Source organism: Centruroides vittatus, unplaced genomic scaffold (assembly GCF_030686945.1).
Source record: "Centruroides vittatus isolate TY-2023 unplaced genomic scaffold, ASM3068694v2 contig_1824, whole genome shotgun sequence".
Lineage (NCBI taxonomy): Eukaryota > Metazoa > Arthropoda > Arachnida > Scorpiones > Buthidae > Centruroides > Centruroides vittatus.
The window spans coordinates 3,052,647-3,074,104 of NW_027121123.1; the positions used below are offsets into that span (position 1 = coordinate 3,052,647).

A 21,458-nucleotide genomic window follows, 5' to 3' on the forward strand; every position below is an offset into this window, starting at 1 on the left:
CTTAACTTGATATGAAATAATTAAATATATTTAACTACTTAAGAATTTAATTTTAAAATAATTTGTACAATAAATTAATTTGGTAATGTATTATTAAATTTAAATTTTTAATATATTACAGAATGTTTATCACTTTGTTATAATCATATTGCAAATCTTGATGCTGAGTTTTCTGGAACAACTGAGAAATGGATCTATTGAAAGTAGGAGTTTTCAAATTGCAGAGACTACACGCCGTGTCTTATCATTGGAACTGAGCAATTTTCGAGATTTGGAAAGATCTCATGCTGGAGGTGTTAATACAATTGATATAGAAACTGTAGAAAACAGATAGTAAGTATTAATTGTTTTTCTAGTTTTTCTGTTTACTGTATATTGAAATGTTGAAGTTGCATGTGGCTCTTCTAGATCCTTATTGCAGCTCCCATATATCAGACTTTTTCACCTAAAGTCAGCCTTTTATCCCCTAATATACATACATATATACAATACCTAAGTTATATATAAAATACTATTCCAATATCAAGGGTTGCTCTGGAAAATTTTAAAAAAATCACCAAACATTTTGCAAATATTTTGCCGTTTAAAATTATTTATTGCTACCAGTTTTATTTACTAATTAATACAGGTGCTGGTAGCCATGCAAGTTTGGAGTCTAGAATCAAAAGTAAAATATTAAGCTATCGCTTAGAAATAGGAATCAGTTTTGAATAATTTTTTAATGAATAATTCTGAATAACACACTTGATCACAATGCTTAAACAGTATTTCATACGTTCTATCATATAAAAATTTTTATGTTTTAGTCTACTGAAAAAGATCAAAGTGGAAAAAAGTCACCTCAAATTTTCTGTTGGTCGATAAAATTCACAATCTGAAATGCTGGGTGGCATTGATTGAAAACTAGTTTTGGTTTTCAATGTCACTTCCTGCTTTCCTGTTTGAATGTTGTCACATGACATCATGACTTGCTAGGTGTGTGGTGACTTCCATCACACAAAAGCTCAACATTCTGCTGTTTTTCCTGAAATGTACTTTGTGATTCAGTTTCAGGCTGAATGTTGAAATAAGCAGATTAGGGATTTTATCGTCAGTATTATATTTTCATCACCACTTTAATTAAAATGTTGCCCAGTGGCAATTTTGGCGTTATGCAGAACAAATCCTGTAATAAAGGATGTGACTTACATACTTCTAATAGGCAGTGTATGGCCCCTATCATGACAAGGTTTGGTCACCACAAACTTATATAATTTTTTAATTTGTGTTCAAATCAGTTAAAATATGGAAATAAAGAAAATTTTTATAGGCTAAACTAATCTTAAACTTTTTATTTTAATATTTAAATGTATATTCAGTAATATTAAAATATTACTGAATATACATTTAGTATATTTAGTAAAATTTAATCATGATTCATTGAAATATTTTTCAATTTAGTTTGCTATCTGGAGGAACAGATGGTACAATTTTCATTCATGATTTATATAACTTGAAAGGAAATCCACAATATACATGCAATGTTGCATGCAGAATTGATAAGTAAGTTGATTCTTAAGTTATTATTAATATAGTATATTTTGATAAAATTAAATTATGAATTTTATTGTTGAATAATTCAGACGTTCAGGACACGCCCATTCATTCAGCGTGGGATGTGTTCAGTGGTATCCATTTGATACTGGATTATTTACTTCCACTGGTATGGATCACCAACTTCGTGTTTGGGATGCAAACAGCCAGAAACCTGTTGAAATATTCCGATTGGATACGCATGTGAATGGTCATCACATGTCTTCTGTTGCTACTCAACATTCATTAGTTGCAGGTAACTATGTCTTAATAATCATCTAAAAATTCTGATTTCTTATATAAACTATTAATTAGGATGAAAAATATGGACTAAAAAATTTAAATCTATATAATTAAATTTATAGTTTTATTATGTTCTTTTTTTGAAGTGTGATGTTCCTGATTTAAAATTAAATATATTAGAAAATATGTAAAAAAAATGTACAATATCACTGTAATAAAATATAATATAAATTGTTCATTTTTTGAGGGATGAATATATCATTGGTTGAAAATCACTGCATTAAACATTAATGTATCAAGAGAGGATTGTAGGTGTGCCATGAAAATTTTTGAAGGTTACTAAATAAACTAGTTTGGAAAAAGCCCAAAGAACAATAAGTGTGAGATTCCGGGGAGATAAGAGGGAGTCTTACCTCTTTTTCCGGCGACTCACTTGTCAAGGATGGCTGTTACGTTGAAGGCGCGTCATGCGTTACGCGAGTGGAGGAGGAGGAAGGATGGGGTCGACGATAAGGCGAAGCCGGCAGTCAAGAAAGACACCATTTTATAACAAAACTAGATTTATTAAAAGCGAAACGAACAAAACTACAATTCTACCCTCGTATACAAAAAGGGGTCCGGAGAGAGAGAGTTTACAAATATTTTTCATACCTCTTAACAAGTCCGTAATAGACGAATATTCTCTCAGAAGTGACGATGATTTTCGGGATGACGGAGAATCAGTTAATGGGACGATGGCACGTAGAACCTTAGAATTCGTAGACTGGACAATGGCACTTCAAAACTTAAGAAACTTAGAAACTTTCGGGTTCGGTCGACGGCACAGTGCACTTCGTAATGGAGAGACGATCGGAGAGCCCTTTAGGGGGGAAAGGAAGCGTCTTTTATAAGTTTTTTTGATGGGAAAACCTGTCATGTGATCGACAACGGATCACAATTTGGGCCACAGGTGTTCCCGGGCTTTAAATAAACGACTAGTTCGGACGCTAACTATAAACCATCGTGCAAGATGATCTACCTGCATCCGAGGAATAACGCTTGTTGACAGTTAGGGGGTGATCGTTGCCCGTCGAGGGTCAACAATTTCCCGGGTATGGAATGTTGTTGATTAAGCCGTTTATAACTGGAGTGAAAAAAATTCAGAAATTTCTAGTTTTTTAATTTCCAGATTTCACATTTGTGTACATGTCATAATTATCATAAAATAGTTGTAGTCACAAAGAAATTATTTTTGGTAATTGAAAAATACAAATGTTCCATTTCATGTCAATGTTGTACTCACTAGCAGATAAAATATCTAATTTGAAAATAACAAAACTAAATATGATAAACTATATACAATGCCAAGTATGTATGGACTTAAGTATGACTTTTAGTCCATACTTTAATTAATTTTAAAATTTACATAAATATTTTAAATATGAGATAAATACAATAATTTTGTATCTCATTTAAAATGAAATAAAAATGCTGATATATTTTGTTTTGTCTATATAATTACATTTGTTGCAAAGATATATCAAATAATTATTTTTAATGTTAAATGACAAAAACGTATGATTTTTTTAAAGAATTGCTATATAAAAAATAATGAATAAAATTTTTCATAATTTTAAGAATAAAATGATGCAGTAGACTTGCTTTATAGTTACCTCAATTTAGTAACTCTCCACAGTATAACAACTAATGAAGAAAGTACTGGAAATCTCATGCAAGCATAAGATTTTTCAAGAATACATCTGCAATTTGTTCAAGAAAATAGTTAATAGGAGTTTCTTTCTTGAGAGAAAGGAAGAAACATTTTTTAATTATTGATAACTGCACTGCACATTTACCAAAAATTAAAGTTTAATGGTTATAAAAGTTGAATTTCTTTCTCCAAATATAACTTCTGTGCTTCAGTATCTAGATCAAGAAGTAATTTGGAACTTTAAAGAACATTACAGAAATAAGCTCAAATTCTAATAACTTTGGTTGATGAGGTTTGGCTTAGAAATTGGCAAATGTTATGAGATTAATGTTTTAATTGCTATTTACAAAGCAAATGCTTCTTGGCATGCAGTTTTTGAGTAAACCTGTCAAAACCACTTTTAGAATATAGAGTACGTCAAGCAATCTGATGATAAGCCATTAGCAAAAGTTTCTTTGCTTTTTGGAAGATCTGAGATCAATGATAAAGGCAGTTTTTTTTTTTTTTTTGAACAATTGTGAAATATATAACTCTTCAGAAAATGTCAGTTTTAAAGATTATGTGACAGTGAATAGCAATGTAAATTGCAGACTACTACTACAATAAATAAAGCAACAAATGCTATTAAAGTATTGCTGAATCTTTATGGAAAAGAACAAACTTTTAGCAATTCCATATTATCAACCTTTAGAAAAAAATATTTTTGAAAATTCAGAATGTAATTTAAAACAGAAGACTGTTATGATGTTTTTAAGAAAGACTAGGAGATAGTTATTTATGTAAATTAAGTCTGTTATGAGAATTACCATATTATTATGAATATGAGTACATAAATTACTGGAAATTACAGAATAATTTTTAATAGAAGCATGTAATAAGTCTGTAGTCGGAGATGGATTAATTAATATTCTTCCACTCCCTTGGATATAAATATACCTTAACATTAAAAATAAATCTTAATCAAAACAGTGTGTATTTATATAAAAATAAAAATGCTTTATGAATAAATGTAATCTTGATAATTGATTAAATCAACAACATACCTTGAATCATTAATTAAATGATAAAACTTACATATAAATATGAAAAATGTTACAATTCCTTAAAACATACAATTGATTTCGATAATAATGATAAAATATATGTGCATTTGACAAGGCTGTTCATACAGTTCTTTTTGACATGTAACCCCTCTCATTTGGGAAGAATTGGACTACATTAAATTAATTTAATAAAACAGAATATTGTATATAACATATTTATTTTGAACTCATTCAGTTCCTTCTAGTGTGCTGTATTGCATTACAAACTACAAAAAGTAATGTTTCATTCTTTTAAAAATCTTGCACAAGAGCCTGACATTTATAGAATTTAGTAACCATATTTGATTGAATTTTATTTTTCTGATTTGAATGCTATTAATTTGTTGTTAATAATTAAATGTAGTGATATTTTTCTTTGCTTTTTAAATTACTTTAAATAATAATAATTTATAAGCTAGGGTTTTTATGTTTTGGAGAACTGTTGCTATGTAGGTAAGAAATTGTATGATTTAATTGATATTTTTCTGCCAAAAATTGGAAAATATTTGAAAAATTCAATATAACATCTGTTTTTGACATGTCCTGTAATGGTTGTTATAAAGTGAGTCTATTGTATTTTGGAATAAGATTTCAAATATAGTTTTGTGTGACAGATTTTTAAAAAGAACTTACGGATTTTTTAATAAAGCAATTATTTTATCCATGTTTTTTTAGCCATTTTCATCTATACAAAAAAGAAATAAATCAAATCTGGAAATAATTTTAATCATATTAAATTTTAAAATTGTTCAAAAAGTTGTAGGAACAGAAATTTTAAAAATTCAATAAGTATATTTTAAATATTTATTAATAATAATTTTGAACTTTAAGTTTTGATTTAACTGTTTAGAAAAAGTTATGGTTGAGAATACATTTATTTATCAATGGAAATAAATTAATAAATCACATAGTTCTTAACTAGAAATTTAATTTTTCAAATTTTAATGATAATCTAGATTCATACAAAGAATTTAAAATTGTTACATATATTTAATATAACAATTCTTGTCATAATATGCTTCAATTGCAACTGTCTATCTGAGAACAATAAAACAAACTGGAGACCATAAGAAATTTTAGGCTATTCAAATTTTATTATAAGTTAAGTTTTTAGATATACGAGCACTAAGGTTTGGCTCTGTGAGGAATTATTTGTCAGAGTAATCAAACAGTAATGGATGAACTCTGTTTACCCATTATTGTTTGAACGTCAATAGTGTGTGATAAGTTCTCCATAAAGCCAAACCTTAGTGCTTCTATATATGCAAATCATAATATAAGGACAAAAAGGAAATCACCAATCTGAAAGTTAAGTTTTCATGCCAATTCTACAGTTAAATTTTTAGTTTAATTTATAAATATGTCTTCATTATAATCAGTTTTTTTTTCATTTTGTCTTCAATATAAGTATACATAACATCAATGGAAATACTAATACACCAAACTCCTGATTATCCATGCACAGATAAACTGTGCATCATCAAAATATTTTTTTATCTTGTCCGTGGGCACCGTAACAAACAAGAAGTTGTACACATCATCAGTGTAAAGCACTAGGCTTTCACGCTCAGCTGATTTTCCAAGAAATGGACTAAAAGGTTATGGCAGTTGACCTCAGTTTAACTTTAGAAACTTTAGAAATTTATTAATAGAATACATGTGAAAAAAATCACATTTATAGGCTATAAACAGTTGATAAAAATATCCAGGTAGTCCTAAAACTAAAATGCAGTAATTGCAGTAAATGCTATGAAAAATTTAGTTTTATAAATAAGGTTGTTTTAATAATATTTATTATATTTATTGCCTGCTTTTAAAAATTTGAAAAGTTTTGTATTTGAATCAAATGTTTCATCTTTATTTCATTTTTGATTTATTTGATTTATTTATTTAATAGTTATTTGTTGTAGTATTGTCAACTTTACACACACAAATTCTATTAATCTACTTCAAAATACTTTTTAATATTAAAAAAACTGAAGATTATTTTAAGTGGACTATTTAAGTATAATTCATATGTTAATATGCAAACATTTAAAGTTTTCAATACATGGATATTAGTGAATAATGACACATAAATGTAACTTATCTTATTGCCACTAAATGCTGAAAAAGTATGTTTTACAGAGGAATAAAAGAAAATATGACATATTCCATCTTCTGATAAGATATAAACTGTTGTTATTGGATTTTAATAGCATTTTTGGACCATTTATTTCACTTAATGACTAAAAATCTCAGAAATGATTTAGTGAATAAATTGAAAATCATATTAAATCTGATTTGCTGAGAGATCAGATTGTTATCAGGATATATATACTTTTCAGTCTCTTTCTCCTAAATTTCTTACACATAAAAGCTTTAGATGTTTTATGACTTCATTTTAATAGAAAGAGTTTAATATTTTCTTTTATGTAATATATTTAACATAAATTATAGCTTAATCATTTTACATATATTTGTTCAGCATAAAGTTTTCAATTCCAGCTTATTTCTTATAATCTAAACAGTTACAGAATTACTGTTAAAATTATTAATATATAATCTGTCTTTTTATATATTTAAGATATATATACAGTAATTTCTCCATTTATGTTGTTTATATTTATTTACTGTTTTCATGGAACCAGTTACTTATGTTAATGGAAGAAATACTAAACACACAATTGCATAATTTTTAATTATAATTTCTGTTTACAATGTGCAGTTCAAACTGTATAGCAAGAGGAGTGCAAGAAGAAAATGCAATTTAATAGTCTGAATTGTTTTCTATTGAAACTCTTCGTCAAATTCTCTAAAAAAATATACAGCGAAACTTAATTAACATCAAATAAAAAAATACCTCTACAATTCTTATATTTTCAAAAATAAATTATTATTGATAAAAGGCAATAATATATTAATAAAACACAAATATTTATAACAATATAAATAAATCATGACTATTTATGTTCAAAACAAATATATAATAAAAGCAAATTAAAAATAATTATTAGGTAATATAAAGTGCTATTCATTTTGCTAATTCAGACAATGAACATGAAATCACTAAAATAAATATTTATTTTCATGCTTTTTATTTTATTATCTAACATTTTAAGTTCTATATAATTTTTTATACTAGAACTTTATGCATTACATCTATAATATAACACTTAATTCAAATTCTAATAATTTGTTTACAGTTAAGTTACGGTCATCAAACTTGTATAAAGAGTGCTTCAAAATGAGAATGTTAACACTTATATGGGATTATCAATGGAAACAGAACAGAACATACTATAAAATGATAACAAGTGTTTATTTACAACTTCAGTCAGATTCTCCATTTGTTTGTCTTTATTGTCAACACATACCATCTTCTTTCTTTATAATCTTCTTTTCTCCTAAGTCAATCTTGTTGCTATTTCAGTCAACTGCAAAGAAAAGAATATATTTATCTATAGTGTTAAAATATTTTGAATCATTCCATAAATGAAAATAAATAACTGAATACTCAAAAGATAGACCTCAGCAAATTTTCTTTATTTTATATTAAAGTGAAATGTGAAACTGATATTTCTAAACAGTTTTTCTTAAATTTATCATAATTACTACTACTTTCCTAAATATAGATAGATAAATAAGCTATCAGAACAAAATAATAATTAATTTCTTGTACGTGATGATGATGATTTTTATAACTTTTTAATTAAAATTTCAAATTTGCTTTCAAAAATTCTTGACTAATCATTAACTAAATAGTATAGTAAAGATTAAGGATGTGTAAAGTTGCTTCATATTAGAATATTACTATACCATTGTACTATTATACTATACTATTGTTATGAAAATGAGTTATGTTTTTGGTGAGGGAAGATTATTCTACATATTTTGTTTTAGTTGGAGTGTTTGCATTTGTGTGTTTATATCAGAGTGGGAGTTGAATTTTGTTAAGTTATGCAAAAGTGGCCAGAAAATGTTTCAATGAGTCAAGAAGCATATGATGGAGAAGTGTTGGACAGATTGGCTGTATTCAAGTGATGGAAACATTTTAAGAATGGCAAATTCATTCAGAAGGAGCCACGGAATTGGTGTCTGTCAACTTTTGTGAATGAGGAAAACATTGTAAAAGATAAACAATAGAATATTTATTTGAAGAACAATAGATATTTCATGAGTTATCTGTACAGTTGAATGTTGGTGTAGCAAGATGTCATGTAAACATTCATGTGTACATGTCACATGTTTCTGTAAGAAAGGTCATCACTCTGTTCAGAAAGTACAAATAGTTCTTGACTTGTTCTAATCAGAGTTATCACTGACAAGGCTTGAATCAAACATTTTGATCCTAAATCAAAACAGCAATCAAGCTTTATGGAAGCATGTCAATTTATTATCTCCCAAGAAATTTTAGATTTGTGATTCTTCAAAAAAAGTTGATAGTGATTTTGTTATTTTAGCTTTCATGGGATATTATTTTTTACTTCTGAGAATCAAACTGTAAATGCAGAATATTGTGCTAAAACTTTGTAAGTTCATCTGAAAGGAACAATGCACAAAGAAAGATTGGAACAGCTTAATCGAGAATTATTTCAGTTTTAGGATAACTCTAGGAAACATGGGAACCAAGTAGCAATGCAGGTTTTGGAGAAAGTTAGTGGCTAACCCACAGCACATTCTCCTTATAACCAGACCTCTTGCCATGCAATTTCTGGGCTTTTCCAACACTTAAGAAAAGTTTTGAGAAGAAAGATTAGCAAAAATGTGAAGTGAAGATTACCACATCCACTTGTTTTAAACAATTTTCACAAAATGAACTTCAGTGTATGTTTCAGAACTGCTGTAAATGCTGTATAGAATATGAAAAATGTTATTTCAAAAAGTAATTCCATACCAATTTTCCAAGTGATTCTACCTTCTAATAGTGGCTCGTTCCACAAATTTTTATAACAGCCAATGTAGCAAAGATGATAATTTAAATTTTTAAAAAATGCATTTCATATTTTTTTTATTATTAAATAATTTTTATTTAATTTAATCTGTTTACTAATTTTTTATTTATATTTAATTTTTAAAACAATTTGAAAATGATGGTTTAAAGGTGAACTTCACACTTGAATGGGTAGAGCAGGAGGAAAAAAAAGCCTGCCTGAATTATTTGTTATGAATATGCATATACTAGGTGGATGGACAAATGAGAAGATCAGTTGCTCAAGAAGGCAGAATTACCTCCCAGCCACCTTGAACTGATAGGGTCATTACTCTAATGCCTTTGATGACTAGATGGCCAAGTGGTTAAGGTGTCAGCCTATACTGTGGGAAGCTAGGAATGAATCTGGATGGGTCAAAAACTCCCAAGAAATTTTTGGAGGTTGGTCCATCCTACATGCCATCCCGTCTGTAGCTGTATTGTGGTCCTTGCCGAATTCACAATGGACTTGATTAAAAGGCTGAGTTAGTGCTCACAAGACAGAATTAAAAAGAAAAATCCTTTGAGGGAAAAATATGAATATTTTTGAAATTACAAACTTTTACAAATATTTCAAAAGAAATTATATAATTTACACATTTCATTTAGATTTTACAATTATTGGCAGTATAGTATTGAAAAATTTTATCTATTCCAAATTTTTCCTGTTCATAATAAAATTCAAAATCTAAGTAACATTTTCCTTTTAAAATATTCAATTGTCAGTTTTAATTTTCAGCTTTGATTAAAAGATTAATTAATTTTTTAATCAAAATTGCTATTGGTATATATATATATATAATATATACAGATATACCTCGAGTTACGTCGCTCTCAAGTTACATCGTTTGTCAAAAAAGTATATGGTAAAATAAAAATCAAGTTTAAGTCATTTTATTCGACTTTACATCTGTCCGCCACAAACATTGAAGTTGTAATATCACTAGAAAAGTGTTGAAAGCACATAAAATCATATTAAAATATGTAAATTTATAGTAAATGTTAATATAATCATCATAAATCCTAGAGAACAAAACATGAAAACATCTGTGTTTCTGTGTTGTCGTCTTGTTTAGCGGTCTTTAAGTGCTCATTATTGGCGTTTCCTCCATTATTGGCATTTAGTTACGATGCAAGTCGAAACTACGACTTATGTCGTAACTACACAAATAAATTCGACTTACGTCGCCTCTCCTGGAACCAATTACTGACGTGAAACGAGGTATACCTGTGTATATATATATATATATATATTATACAGGAATTAAATGCAGTTGACAATAGAATCACCAATCTGATTTAAAATTCAATGATTGTCTTTTCAATAAAAAATTTTTTAAATTGGGATTTCTGGTATAATAATTTAAACAATTTGGTAAAAATATTTTGATTAGTGTCTTCTTATTGTATTATATAACTGTAAAATTCTATTGTACTTTTTAAAATAAATGCAAAATGCCAGTATTGATTAGTTTTTTGAGTAAGGTATTTGTAAATATTTTTATTCACACAACTGAATGATAATTTAGAATTTTTCTACTTTACATTTTTTTCTGTTGAACATATTATAATTACATCAAATAAATTTTTCTCATATTATAAAGCTAATTATATTTAATTTTAATGTCAGTATTGCCCTTTAGAAATTTTATAATTTAATTCAAAATTTGTTAATAAAGTTAACTTTAATTATTACGCTGTAAGGTAAAATACAGTAGTCATTTGCTTAAACTGACACGAGAACTGTCAAATTATCTATTTAGAGAACATTTACGGCACTTCTATTTTTATTATTATTACTCAAAAGTTTGCTTGATTGCTTGAGTTATATCTTTTAATTATTTTTGTGTTTTATTCATTTAAATAGTTGAGTAAATTGCCTGTATATAAGAAATCTTATCAAAGTAAGTAAATGTGTAATGATGTATTTGATCCAATTTTGTATAAAATTTAAAAGTCACATACACAAATTACGTAATAAATTAGAGATAATAAAAAAAATATATTTTTTAAATATGAAAATTTCTGTAATTACTTTCTGTATTTTTTTTTTTTTAATCTACATAAGTTCAAATGTAATAAAGTAAAAAAAAAGACTATATATAATTGAAACAAGTAGTATATAATACTGTTCTTCTATACTTTTAATAGTTTTTTCAAAACAAGAGCATTGTTCTTTATTTTAATCTTAATTTATAAATATGGTTTTTAATAGTATTTATTTATTCTATAGATGAGATTTATTCTTTAATAATAATAATAAAGAAAATAAAACTTAGCCTTAAAACAGCTTAAAAAACACAGAATATGAAAATCAAGACATCTAGAAAAAAAGCTGTTTTTTTTAATTCTCCTGAATAAAAAATGAAAAAAATGATAATGTGAAGTTAGTTATTGTGTAAAATCATTATTAACGAGTCGACTATATTCTACATATTTATTACTAGTGAGCAGTTATAGAATGCATTCTTTACCAGTAAGCAATATTACAGAATATTTTGTTTAATTAACATAAACTATATATAATAACATAAACTAAAAATAAATAAATAATTAATATTTCCTTATAATTTATTACATTGCCTAATTTTATAGTCTTCCCGTACAATAAAAGATCAATATATAAAATATATATTGATCAAAAGATATATATTATATATCAATATATAAAACAGTTGAGAAACAACTGTTTTAAACTAATTTAAAAACATAATTACACGTAATTAAAATATTTTCTTAATGTTTACGATATAAAAAAAGAATAGCTTTTGTTTTAATATAATCCTTAATGGCATTTTGTTTAATGAACTGTTAATTACAATCCTTAAATAGAAACTAGTAATAACTCTTTAATCAAATTGTATTTCATTGCAATAATGTATTATCATTTAATTGTTAGGACAGTTGATTTATCATTTTCAAAATTATAAATATATAATAAAAATCATACAGGAATAAATCATATTTAATGAGAAAAAATGTCAAGGGATAAGTTCTAAAACGTTTAGTCATTTCTCAGTAAAATAATGAAAATTACAGAATCTAAACAGTATTTTTTGCTGTTAAGTTAAATAAATCAACCTATTTACTGTTTTCAATTACAAGTTATATGCTTTTTTTTAGATTTCAATTAATAAAATGTAAATATAAATTGAATTTAGTTAATGGAAATTCTTGTTTTTTATTTTATTTAATCAGTTTGTCGAGCAGAAACTGTTGTTAATGTGGAAGAATGATTAAGTTCATTATGATGAATTTAATCATTCTTCCAAGTAAGTTCATGATAATGAAGAAAATTTTATTAACTGAGTTAATGTTGTCTAAGTAGTTTTATTTAACTAATAAAATATTTAAAGACTGTCTCAGAAATTTAGAATAATTAAGTAAAATTTATAAGCATGTTATTTTTAATTGATTTTATTTTGAGATGAAGTAATTTTATTTTTCTTGACAATTATTTTTACTTATATGAATAAATGAACGTAAATTAAATATATATATATTTATTTATTTAAAATTAGTTTTTAGACATTGAATTTTACCACATACATATACTGCTGTGTGTATGTATATATTGTGTCTGTGAGTATGTGATCAATTTCATTTGTTCATAGTATAAATAGAAAATTAATATTATAATTTAATAATTTAGATAATTTTTTAGCAGGAAAAGAATTTAAACAAGCAATAATTCATTGTGACATGTTCACAATGCCAGGATGTAATTTTTAAGCATATTTTTAATATATTTTACTACTAATACCGTTTATCATACTTTTCCTTTAACACATAAACTCCCACTAAAACACCGGATTGTAAATAATTCTTCACTCAAAAACCTAATAACCAGTGCCAGTCCACTTAAATTATATGGCAAATGTTTTCGGACACTTCACTGCGCCCTTCCTCAAGCCTTTTAATCTTCTTACAATGAATTTTCGAACAAACAAAGTCATATTTCCGTTACGCACGTGCCAACCGAATAAAATTTAAAAATTAAAAAATCAAAAAATTACAAAAATCGAACAACTCAAATTCCAACGGTTCAACTAACTTCCGTAAACGAAGCTTCCTCCGAACATTCTACTGTTTTGCTATTTACAAATTCCTACATCGCTCCGCCCTTCCTCTAACGAGTGATGACGTAAGCAGCTCTACGTCATTGCTAAACGTCACACTTTTTAACTAATTTCAAAAACGCTCCTCCACTCTTTCAATAAAAGATCGTCATCCCGTTTCCTTTCTTTTACTCTGTCTCGTTTTTTTGCAGCAGGGCCTGCCAAGCCATCGATAATTTCATCTCATCTTTTGCGTTAATAGGCTGTGATGAACGGAAGGCCTTATAGATTTCTATTTGTTCCAGCCATCTAATTTGCTCAGCATGCTTAGTGGTAGCAAGCAACTTCGCTGCCCCGAAGTTCGGGACTATTTCCGGGTCGGACGCATAAATCGCTAATGAGGTGCTGGCTCTCCCATGCTCAATATCTTTCTGGTGTTCTCTCAATCTTACTTCCATCGCTCTTTTCGTGGATCCAATGTAGACCAATTCCTCATTGCACCTATTATCTGTTAGTGGGATAGCATATACCCCAGGAAGTTTGCAACTATTCGTTCTGTCCTTATCATTCCGTAGTAGTTGCAGCAAAGACAGGCATCTCCTGTAAGCTATGTCTAACCCTTGTCTTTTCGCAATTTTTCTATATAAAGGTGCCAATATCGGGTTGTATGAAAGGGGTACGATAATATTCGCTGTTCTTTGATTATTCCCATTCACCGGAGTGTCAGGACCGTCGCCATTTAGATAATTTCTTTCCAGTTGCTGTATCAGTCTGCCGTACCCATGCTCTTGCGCCACCACCCGTAAGTGATCCAATTCCTTCTGTACTGTTTCCTGGGTGGTGCTGTGAGTGTACGCCCTTTTAATCAGGGACCTTTCCTTTAACAATAGAGTTGTACCACTCATCTGTCTAACACCTTTCAGGGAAAAATTTTTGAACTGAAATAATGTGATTTGCAGTTTGCATAGGAAGTTCTTATATAGTTAATCAGGGTTTCCTGCCCCTAAGGTTTCCATATCTGGTCTCATCTTTCATCTATCTAACTCTATTCTTGCAATTAAGGAAAGACAGTCAGACTGACAACAGCCTGATGACAGTGGAATTTGTCTACAATTTTTTTAAATTTCAATCCAATGAAATTAAATTTTTTATTTATTTTTATAATTTTTTTTAATTAATGTAATATCAATGAAGACATCACGAAATAGAAAAATCAAATGGTTTTTAAATTTTGTTTAATATTAAAATTTTTAAAATTACATTCTTGTAATAAAAGATGGAATTTTAAATTACTAAATTTGGATTGCTTATTATTATCATATTACATTAAACACTTCTTATTGTTGTCTTTAAGTCTGAATGTTTCTTCTATATTCATTTTCGTAGTTTATATTTGATTGAAATTTTGTTTATTTAAATCAGGCATGTCAAACACGCGGCCCGCAGGCCGCATGCGGCTCACCAACACCTGGGTTGCGGCCCGCCGAGACTTTAAAAAAAATTTTTAAATATCAAGCTTTGACGCTTGAAGTTGGAAAGTTTGAACTTTTTTTGAACTGTACGATTCCCGCCCTTTTTGTGTTTGTCCGTTCCGTATTTCGTCCAACCAATTCAAATTGGTCGACGCTAGGAAAGACGGTTGGATAACGGCCGCGGCTTTGAATCTACGAACGATGATTGGCCGGCTAACATCGTGGAAGACTGCTACGTGCCGATTTGTCCATTGGCGATTGCTACAATCCGTATAAAAGGAAAGGTTTTGGCGCGAAAGTCAAGTGTTTGCTGGAACGTCAAGGCGGACGTTTGTGTGCTCTACCGTAGGGTGTTTCGTCTACTATTGCCGTGATGAGTGACTGTATTTGAAGTATACGTCGCAAGTTGTCTTTTCGACGGATCTGTTCAAGAATAGTGGCTTTCGGAACTTTGACTGTTTGTGTAAATCTGCTTTGTAAACGTCGTAATTTTTGTGATTTGTAAATTATATTCGAGCAGGTGGACTTAATAATCTCAATTTGCTTCATTTCTGGAATGTGAATACACCGATCTACCATATTATATGGAAGTTCGTTGGCTTTCGCGTCATAAAGTGCTAAAACGATTCTTCAAATTGCTGGACGAAATCATAATTTTCTTGGAAACAAAAAATTATGAATGCGCTGAATTAAAAGATGGACAGAGGATAAAGGTCCTGGCTTTCTCGGTTGATATTACGAGTCATCTTAATCAACTTAATCTTAAGCTTCGAGGCAAAAATCGTGTGGCGACAACGCTATTTGATAATATTAACGCTTTCATAACAAAAATTATTACTTTGGCGAAAACAAATAGGAAAAGAAAGCTTTGAAAGCTGCCAATATCTATTGTTTAAATCACCTAAATTAAAATTTACAGAATTCGATCGAAGATTTTCTAATTTTAAAAGCTGTGAATTACAATTTCGTCTTTTTACTTCACCTCTATCTATCGATATTGAAACCGTTGATGAAAACTTACAAATAAAATTAATTAAAATCCAATGTAATAATTTGCTGAAGCAAAAATATATGCAAGTTGGAATTCCAGATTTTTATACATATTTATCTGTAGATCGGTTTCCTAAAATGTTATCGTTTGTTACCCGTTACTGGCTATGTTCGGAAGCACTTATGCCAGCAACTATTTTCTTTAATAAAAAATAACAAAAATTCAGAAAGGTCGAGGTTAATTAACCGATCAACATTTATCATCAATTTTAAAAATTGCATCAGCTGAATATATTCAACCAAATTTTGATGACTCGCTTTGTGAAAAACATTGTCAAATATCTTCTAAAAAGTAATATTTAACTGTGATTTTGTTTATTTCTTATTATAACTTTTGTTTATATAAAAAATAGAAAATATTTTTAAGTTTAAAAAATAATATGAAATATAAAATGTCTATGTACGTCTATAATATACAATATGTTGAGTCTAATAAATACATAATATAATCATTCTAAAAATCGTATTTTATTAATTTTTTGAACATTGAAAACTGTGCGGCCCCCAACTTATACAAAATAGATCATGTGGCCCGTAATATCGTATGAGTTTGACATGCCTGATTTAAATAAAGACAAAAGAAAAAATAAAAACAGCTGATAACGGTTGTAATTACTTTTTAAAAATCTTTCAGACATGTTTTCACTCTTTCTTTTTTATTTTTTTGTGTTTATTTCATAATAATTTGGTGCCAAGATAAATAGATTTTTCTGAATATTCATTTAAATTCTTTATTTTTCTTTAAATCAATAAACAATACCATTTATTGATGTTTTTGTTAAGATGTTTACCATTATTTGACTAAGTTTGGCTGTTTTACTAAGATTATTTTAAGTTGCCCAATTAAAATTTAAACTTGGCTAAAAAATATCTGTAGATCGGTTTCCTAAAATGTTATCGTTTGTTACCCGTTAGTGGCTATGTTCGGAAGCACTTATGCCAGCAACTATTTTCTTTAATAAAAAATAACAAAAATTCAGAAAGGTCGAGGTTAAGCAGTTAATACTGCAATTGGAGAAGACAAAAATACCATTGTTTATCTGTATTTGGAGGTTGATGGATCTGTTTAGAGATAAATAGCAACAAATGTGAATAATATGAAGGAGGCAGCTGGAAGAGTATTCAGCTATAAAATGTTTGCCAAGTCTATCTGGTTTCTGTATAGGAGCATTATTAGCAACCCTGTGCTATGTGTAAATAATAAACTGAAGATCATATCTGCTTAGATTATCTTCAGGGCTATTAAGACCTTGTATGGGATTTCGGATAAAGTGAGATATCTACCTCTTTGTATTTAGATATCTACCTCTAGCCTTTGTATTTCATTTATTAAAAAAAAAAAAAAAGAATATAAAAATAAAAAGCAGTCTTAAAGATTTTATTTTACATTAGCAGAACTAACATTAATTTTACGAGTAGGAACCATTACAGGGTTTTCAAGTTTTCTCTGGGCCTGGGAAAAAGTCTCAGCTCTTCATTCCTCTCAACAGTGCTGATTATCTTAAATGGTTTTCTAATCTACAAATTGTTATAAAAATGTTTAATATGAAACTTTTATTTAAAAAACTACAATAATTGAAAAATAAAATTCTATAATTATATAAATAACTCATATTTATATAGAATTACAGAATTTTTAATATCATTTCAGTTGCTGTTTCACACCCTAGAGTTATACTTGTTGATCTGAGATCAGGATCCTATACACACGAATTAAGAGGACATCATGGTAAGGTTCGGGTAGTAAGATGGTCACCTCATGAAGAATATTTGTTGGCCACAGGTGGCACTGATCAGCATCTGCTTCTGTGGGATGTGAGGTGTGCAAAAGGATACCTGCGTTCTCTAGATCAATATAATGGAAAAGCAATGGGTAATCAAAACTCTGTAATAACAGCACATAATGGTGCTGTTAACAGTTTATGTTTCACTCCCGATGGACTTTATCTTGTCTCTTGTGGCACCGATAATAAATTGCATCTATGGGATGTCGCAAGAAGTGAAAATACATTGGTCAATTATGGTAAAGTATCAAATAAAGTGTTTCGAATACCACGCATTGATATGTGTTATGCTTCAAAACCAGGAGTACTTTTTGTGCCATCTGGAGGAAGTGTAGAAATCTTTGATTTATTTACAGGTGAAAAATTAAACACTTTAGTAGGTCATTTTAATACTGTAAACTGTTGTGCTTTTCGTTCCACTTATCACGAATTATATACGGGAGGAAATGATCGAAACATACTTGTATGGACACCAGATACAGAACAGGAAGCAGCTTATGAAGAATATTTGCGGAAAAATGTGGGAAGTGATAAAAAGGTCTCAAGGTCTTTTATTAAAAGAACGAACTTGACTGAAAATTGGAGTAGTGACGAAGATTAGTATATGGCTTCAGTGTTTGTTTGTTTGGAGTAAGGATATCAATCAGAAATTTATTTATTAACTATTAATGAATGGAATATGAAATTACAGATAAAAGGTCTGGTGTAATGACAGGTTTAACTTGTTTACTTAATTAATTTTATACATTAGTTTATTGATTGATATATATAACTTATATTAGATCTCTAGTTCAAATTTAACAATACTAACATATATAATTTAAACTATTTTTATTGAAGAAATGAAAATTTTCATGAGTTCATACATATATATATATATACAGTATAGCGTTGTTTATCCGAAAGTCGGTCAACCAAAACGTCGGTTAACCGAAAGCTTTCCAGTCGGACTGTGTCATGCTGAATCGAACGTTTTTGATACTAGATTAACTTCTAAAGTATAATTTTTTTGTTTTTATTTTTTTCAATATATTTATTTTGTTTGAACAAAATAAAGAAATAATTTTTAATGATACAATAGCCTTGATTATTATTATAAAAATTTTTGTTAGGCAAAAATTTTTATAATAATTGACAAAAATTTTTTAAAATCAATGAAAATTCAATACAAAGTGACATGCAATGGAGAAAAATTTCAACATCGGATAGGTTAATATTTTTTTGTACATAATCGGTTATCTGAAAAAATCAGTTATCCGAACAACCCCAGTCCCCAATTGATTCAGATAAACGACACTCTATTGTATATATACATCATATCAGTGTATGTGATACATGAAAATTATCATTCCTCCATTTGTTCTTTGAAATTGCTGAATTATACTTGTTCATAATTAAGAAAACTTCTAAAGCAGATTAAGATATTTTTTGTCTTACACATTATGGATTAAAAACAAATTTTATATATGATTTTAAAAATATTTAATAATTTTTTCAGTAATTAATACTAATTATTTTCTTTTTTAACTTATTAAAGCTTAAAATTTTGAAGATAATCCCATTAGAAATGCTATATTTATAAATTACTAGAACAATACATTTTAATAATAAAGCATGTTTTTTATTTGTTAACAGAACAGGTTTGTATAAGGTTACTGAAATTTTATGATCTGCAGTACATTAATAAAAATGTCTTTATATAGGATTAACTATATTTCTGCAATTTACAGTTCATTCATATATTCAATGTAAGGACAACTACATTTTTTTACAAACTAGATTTTATTGGTAGTTTAGGAAATTAATATTGCAAAATAAAATAAAATGCTATGTATATATTGCTAGAATGTGCTTAGATGCAGTCACTTATTAGTAGAAAGTCGAGAATAGAATGAAAATATTAATGGAATTTTTAAATATTTTTTACCAACATATTAGATTAAGAGTTAACATTCTTTTTGAATGATCTTAATTAAATCTATATTAAATGGTTAGTTGTCGTGCTATCAAGACAGATAAAACTCACCACTCGTCACATATTATAGCTTTAAATAAATGTACACTTTTGAATGATAGCATAATTGTTTTAAAATAAAATGAAGATTTAATTTTGGCTGAAAATATGAATATTCATATGTCTTTGTTAAATCAAAGGATTTATCATTGGCATACAAACTCATATAAATTAACACAGTTCTATTTTATTTTTTAATATATTATATTAGGTATCTTGTGTTTAAAGAAGGCACTGATGTAATAAAGCAAAAGTTTTGTATTGTAAATTAATCTTAATTTTCTTTTAAAATAATCTAGGTTCTTGTCAAGAGACTTTTTGTACAGATAACTGCACTATAAATTGATTTTTCTGTATTCAATTGAAAGTCAAATTCAGAAATTAATTAATGAACATTCACAAACTACTTTCACATTTATATTCACTATCCAGCATCAAGAGGCAATTAATCAATTGGCATTTGTTTTATGTATTCATTAACTCTTTACTCTGATGCTTAATTCCGGATGTGAATATGTATTCATTAATTTCTAACTTCTGTTTTCATTACGGATAGTGACTGACTGTTTAAGATGATATTGCAAGCTGTCATTTACATGTAAAATTAACTAAGAATTATTCTTTATTTCTCTTTGAATTTTGCCTTTAGGCAGATCTTTTAATTAAAGATACAACTATTGAATTATGGAAAAGTATTGGTTAGAGTATTGAAATCAGTTTGTTACATTTATCTGCAATAATATATTTTCCAAATATTTGAGAATTCTCTTGATTCTTTGTTTTGTAGACCCACACATAATCAGTAAATGAGATTTAAATCAGAGTGTTCAACTATGCTGTGATAAGTGTGAAATTTTTAATTGCTTCCAAGTAAATTTATATAAAAAAATTCAACACGATTATTGCTAGTAATGTAATATGTTAAATAACATTTATGAACAAATGTAGGTTTCTTTAATTATTGTTAGTTTTAAAACTTCCAAATTTTTATGACAAAAACAGATTTTTATTAAATAAATATACTACTGGATAGAAGCAGTTTTTCTATTAAAAACATTCAATTTTATATGATGTATATCTTTACTGGATAGTTAGTAAGTGTTGACATTTTAATAAAATATATACCATGATTCTTTCCATTAGATTATTTGTATATAATATTTCAAAATTGTTGATGAGGGCAATGGCAACGTATTGTTTGTATATTTGCTATTGAATGAATTAACATCATCAAAATTGTTTAAAGCCGTTACGCTTCTCGGTTTATGAATATTAATGCAATAAGAATGTTACACGGGAGACGAAATTGGAGAAGCGTTCGGTCAACATGTTAAGGAGGACAAACTGTTTTAGCCACAATATTAAACTTTTTCAATTTGATAAGTCCTTAAAGTGTTAATAATTACATTGTTGAAACACTTTATGCGACCGGAAGCGACAAGTGGCAGCGGCATTCGGATACGTGCACGATTAATTGGAAGCGGCATGATGTGTGAGCAGCTGATTGCTTTCTTTAAAATATGTTTTGCATTTTCAATTTCA

At 28.0% G+C, this 21,458-nt stretch overlaps 1 protein-coding gene across 1 annotated transcript in view; it reads left to right on the plus strand.

The window, feature by feature from the left end:
• Positions 1 to 18,867, plus strand: part of LOC136969913 (DNA excision repair protein ERCC-8-like) — a 28,801-nt gene extending 9,934 nt beyond the window's left edge. Inside the window, exons 2-5 of the mRNA XM_067264223.1 lie at positions 122 to 333; positions 1,441 to 1,542; positions 1,623 to 1,828; positions 17,770 to 18,867. Coding sequence (XP_067120324.1) covers positions 161 to 333; positions 1,441 to 1,542; positions 1,623 to 1,828; positions 17,770 to 18,503 — 1,215 coding nt within the window. The 5' untranslated portion in view covers positions 122 to 160 and the 3' untranslated portion in view covers positions 18,504 to 18,867. The remainder of the gene's footprint in view (positions 1 to 121; positions 334 to 1,440; positions 1,543 to 1,622; positions 1,829 to 17,769) is intronic.
• Positions 18,868 to 21,458: the final 2,591 nt, after the last annotated feature.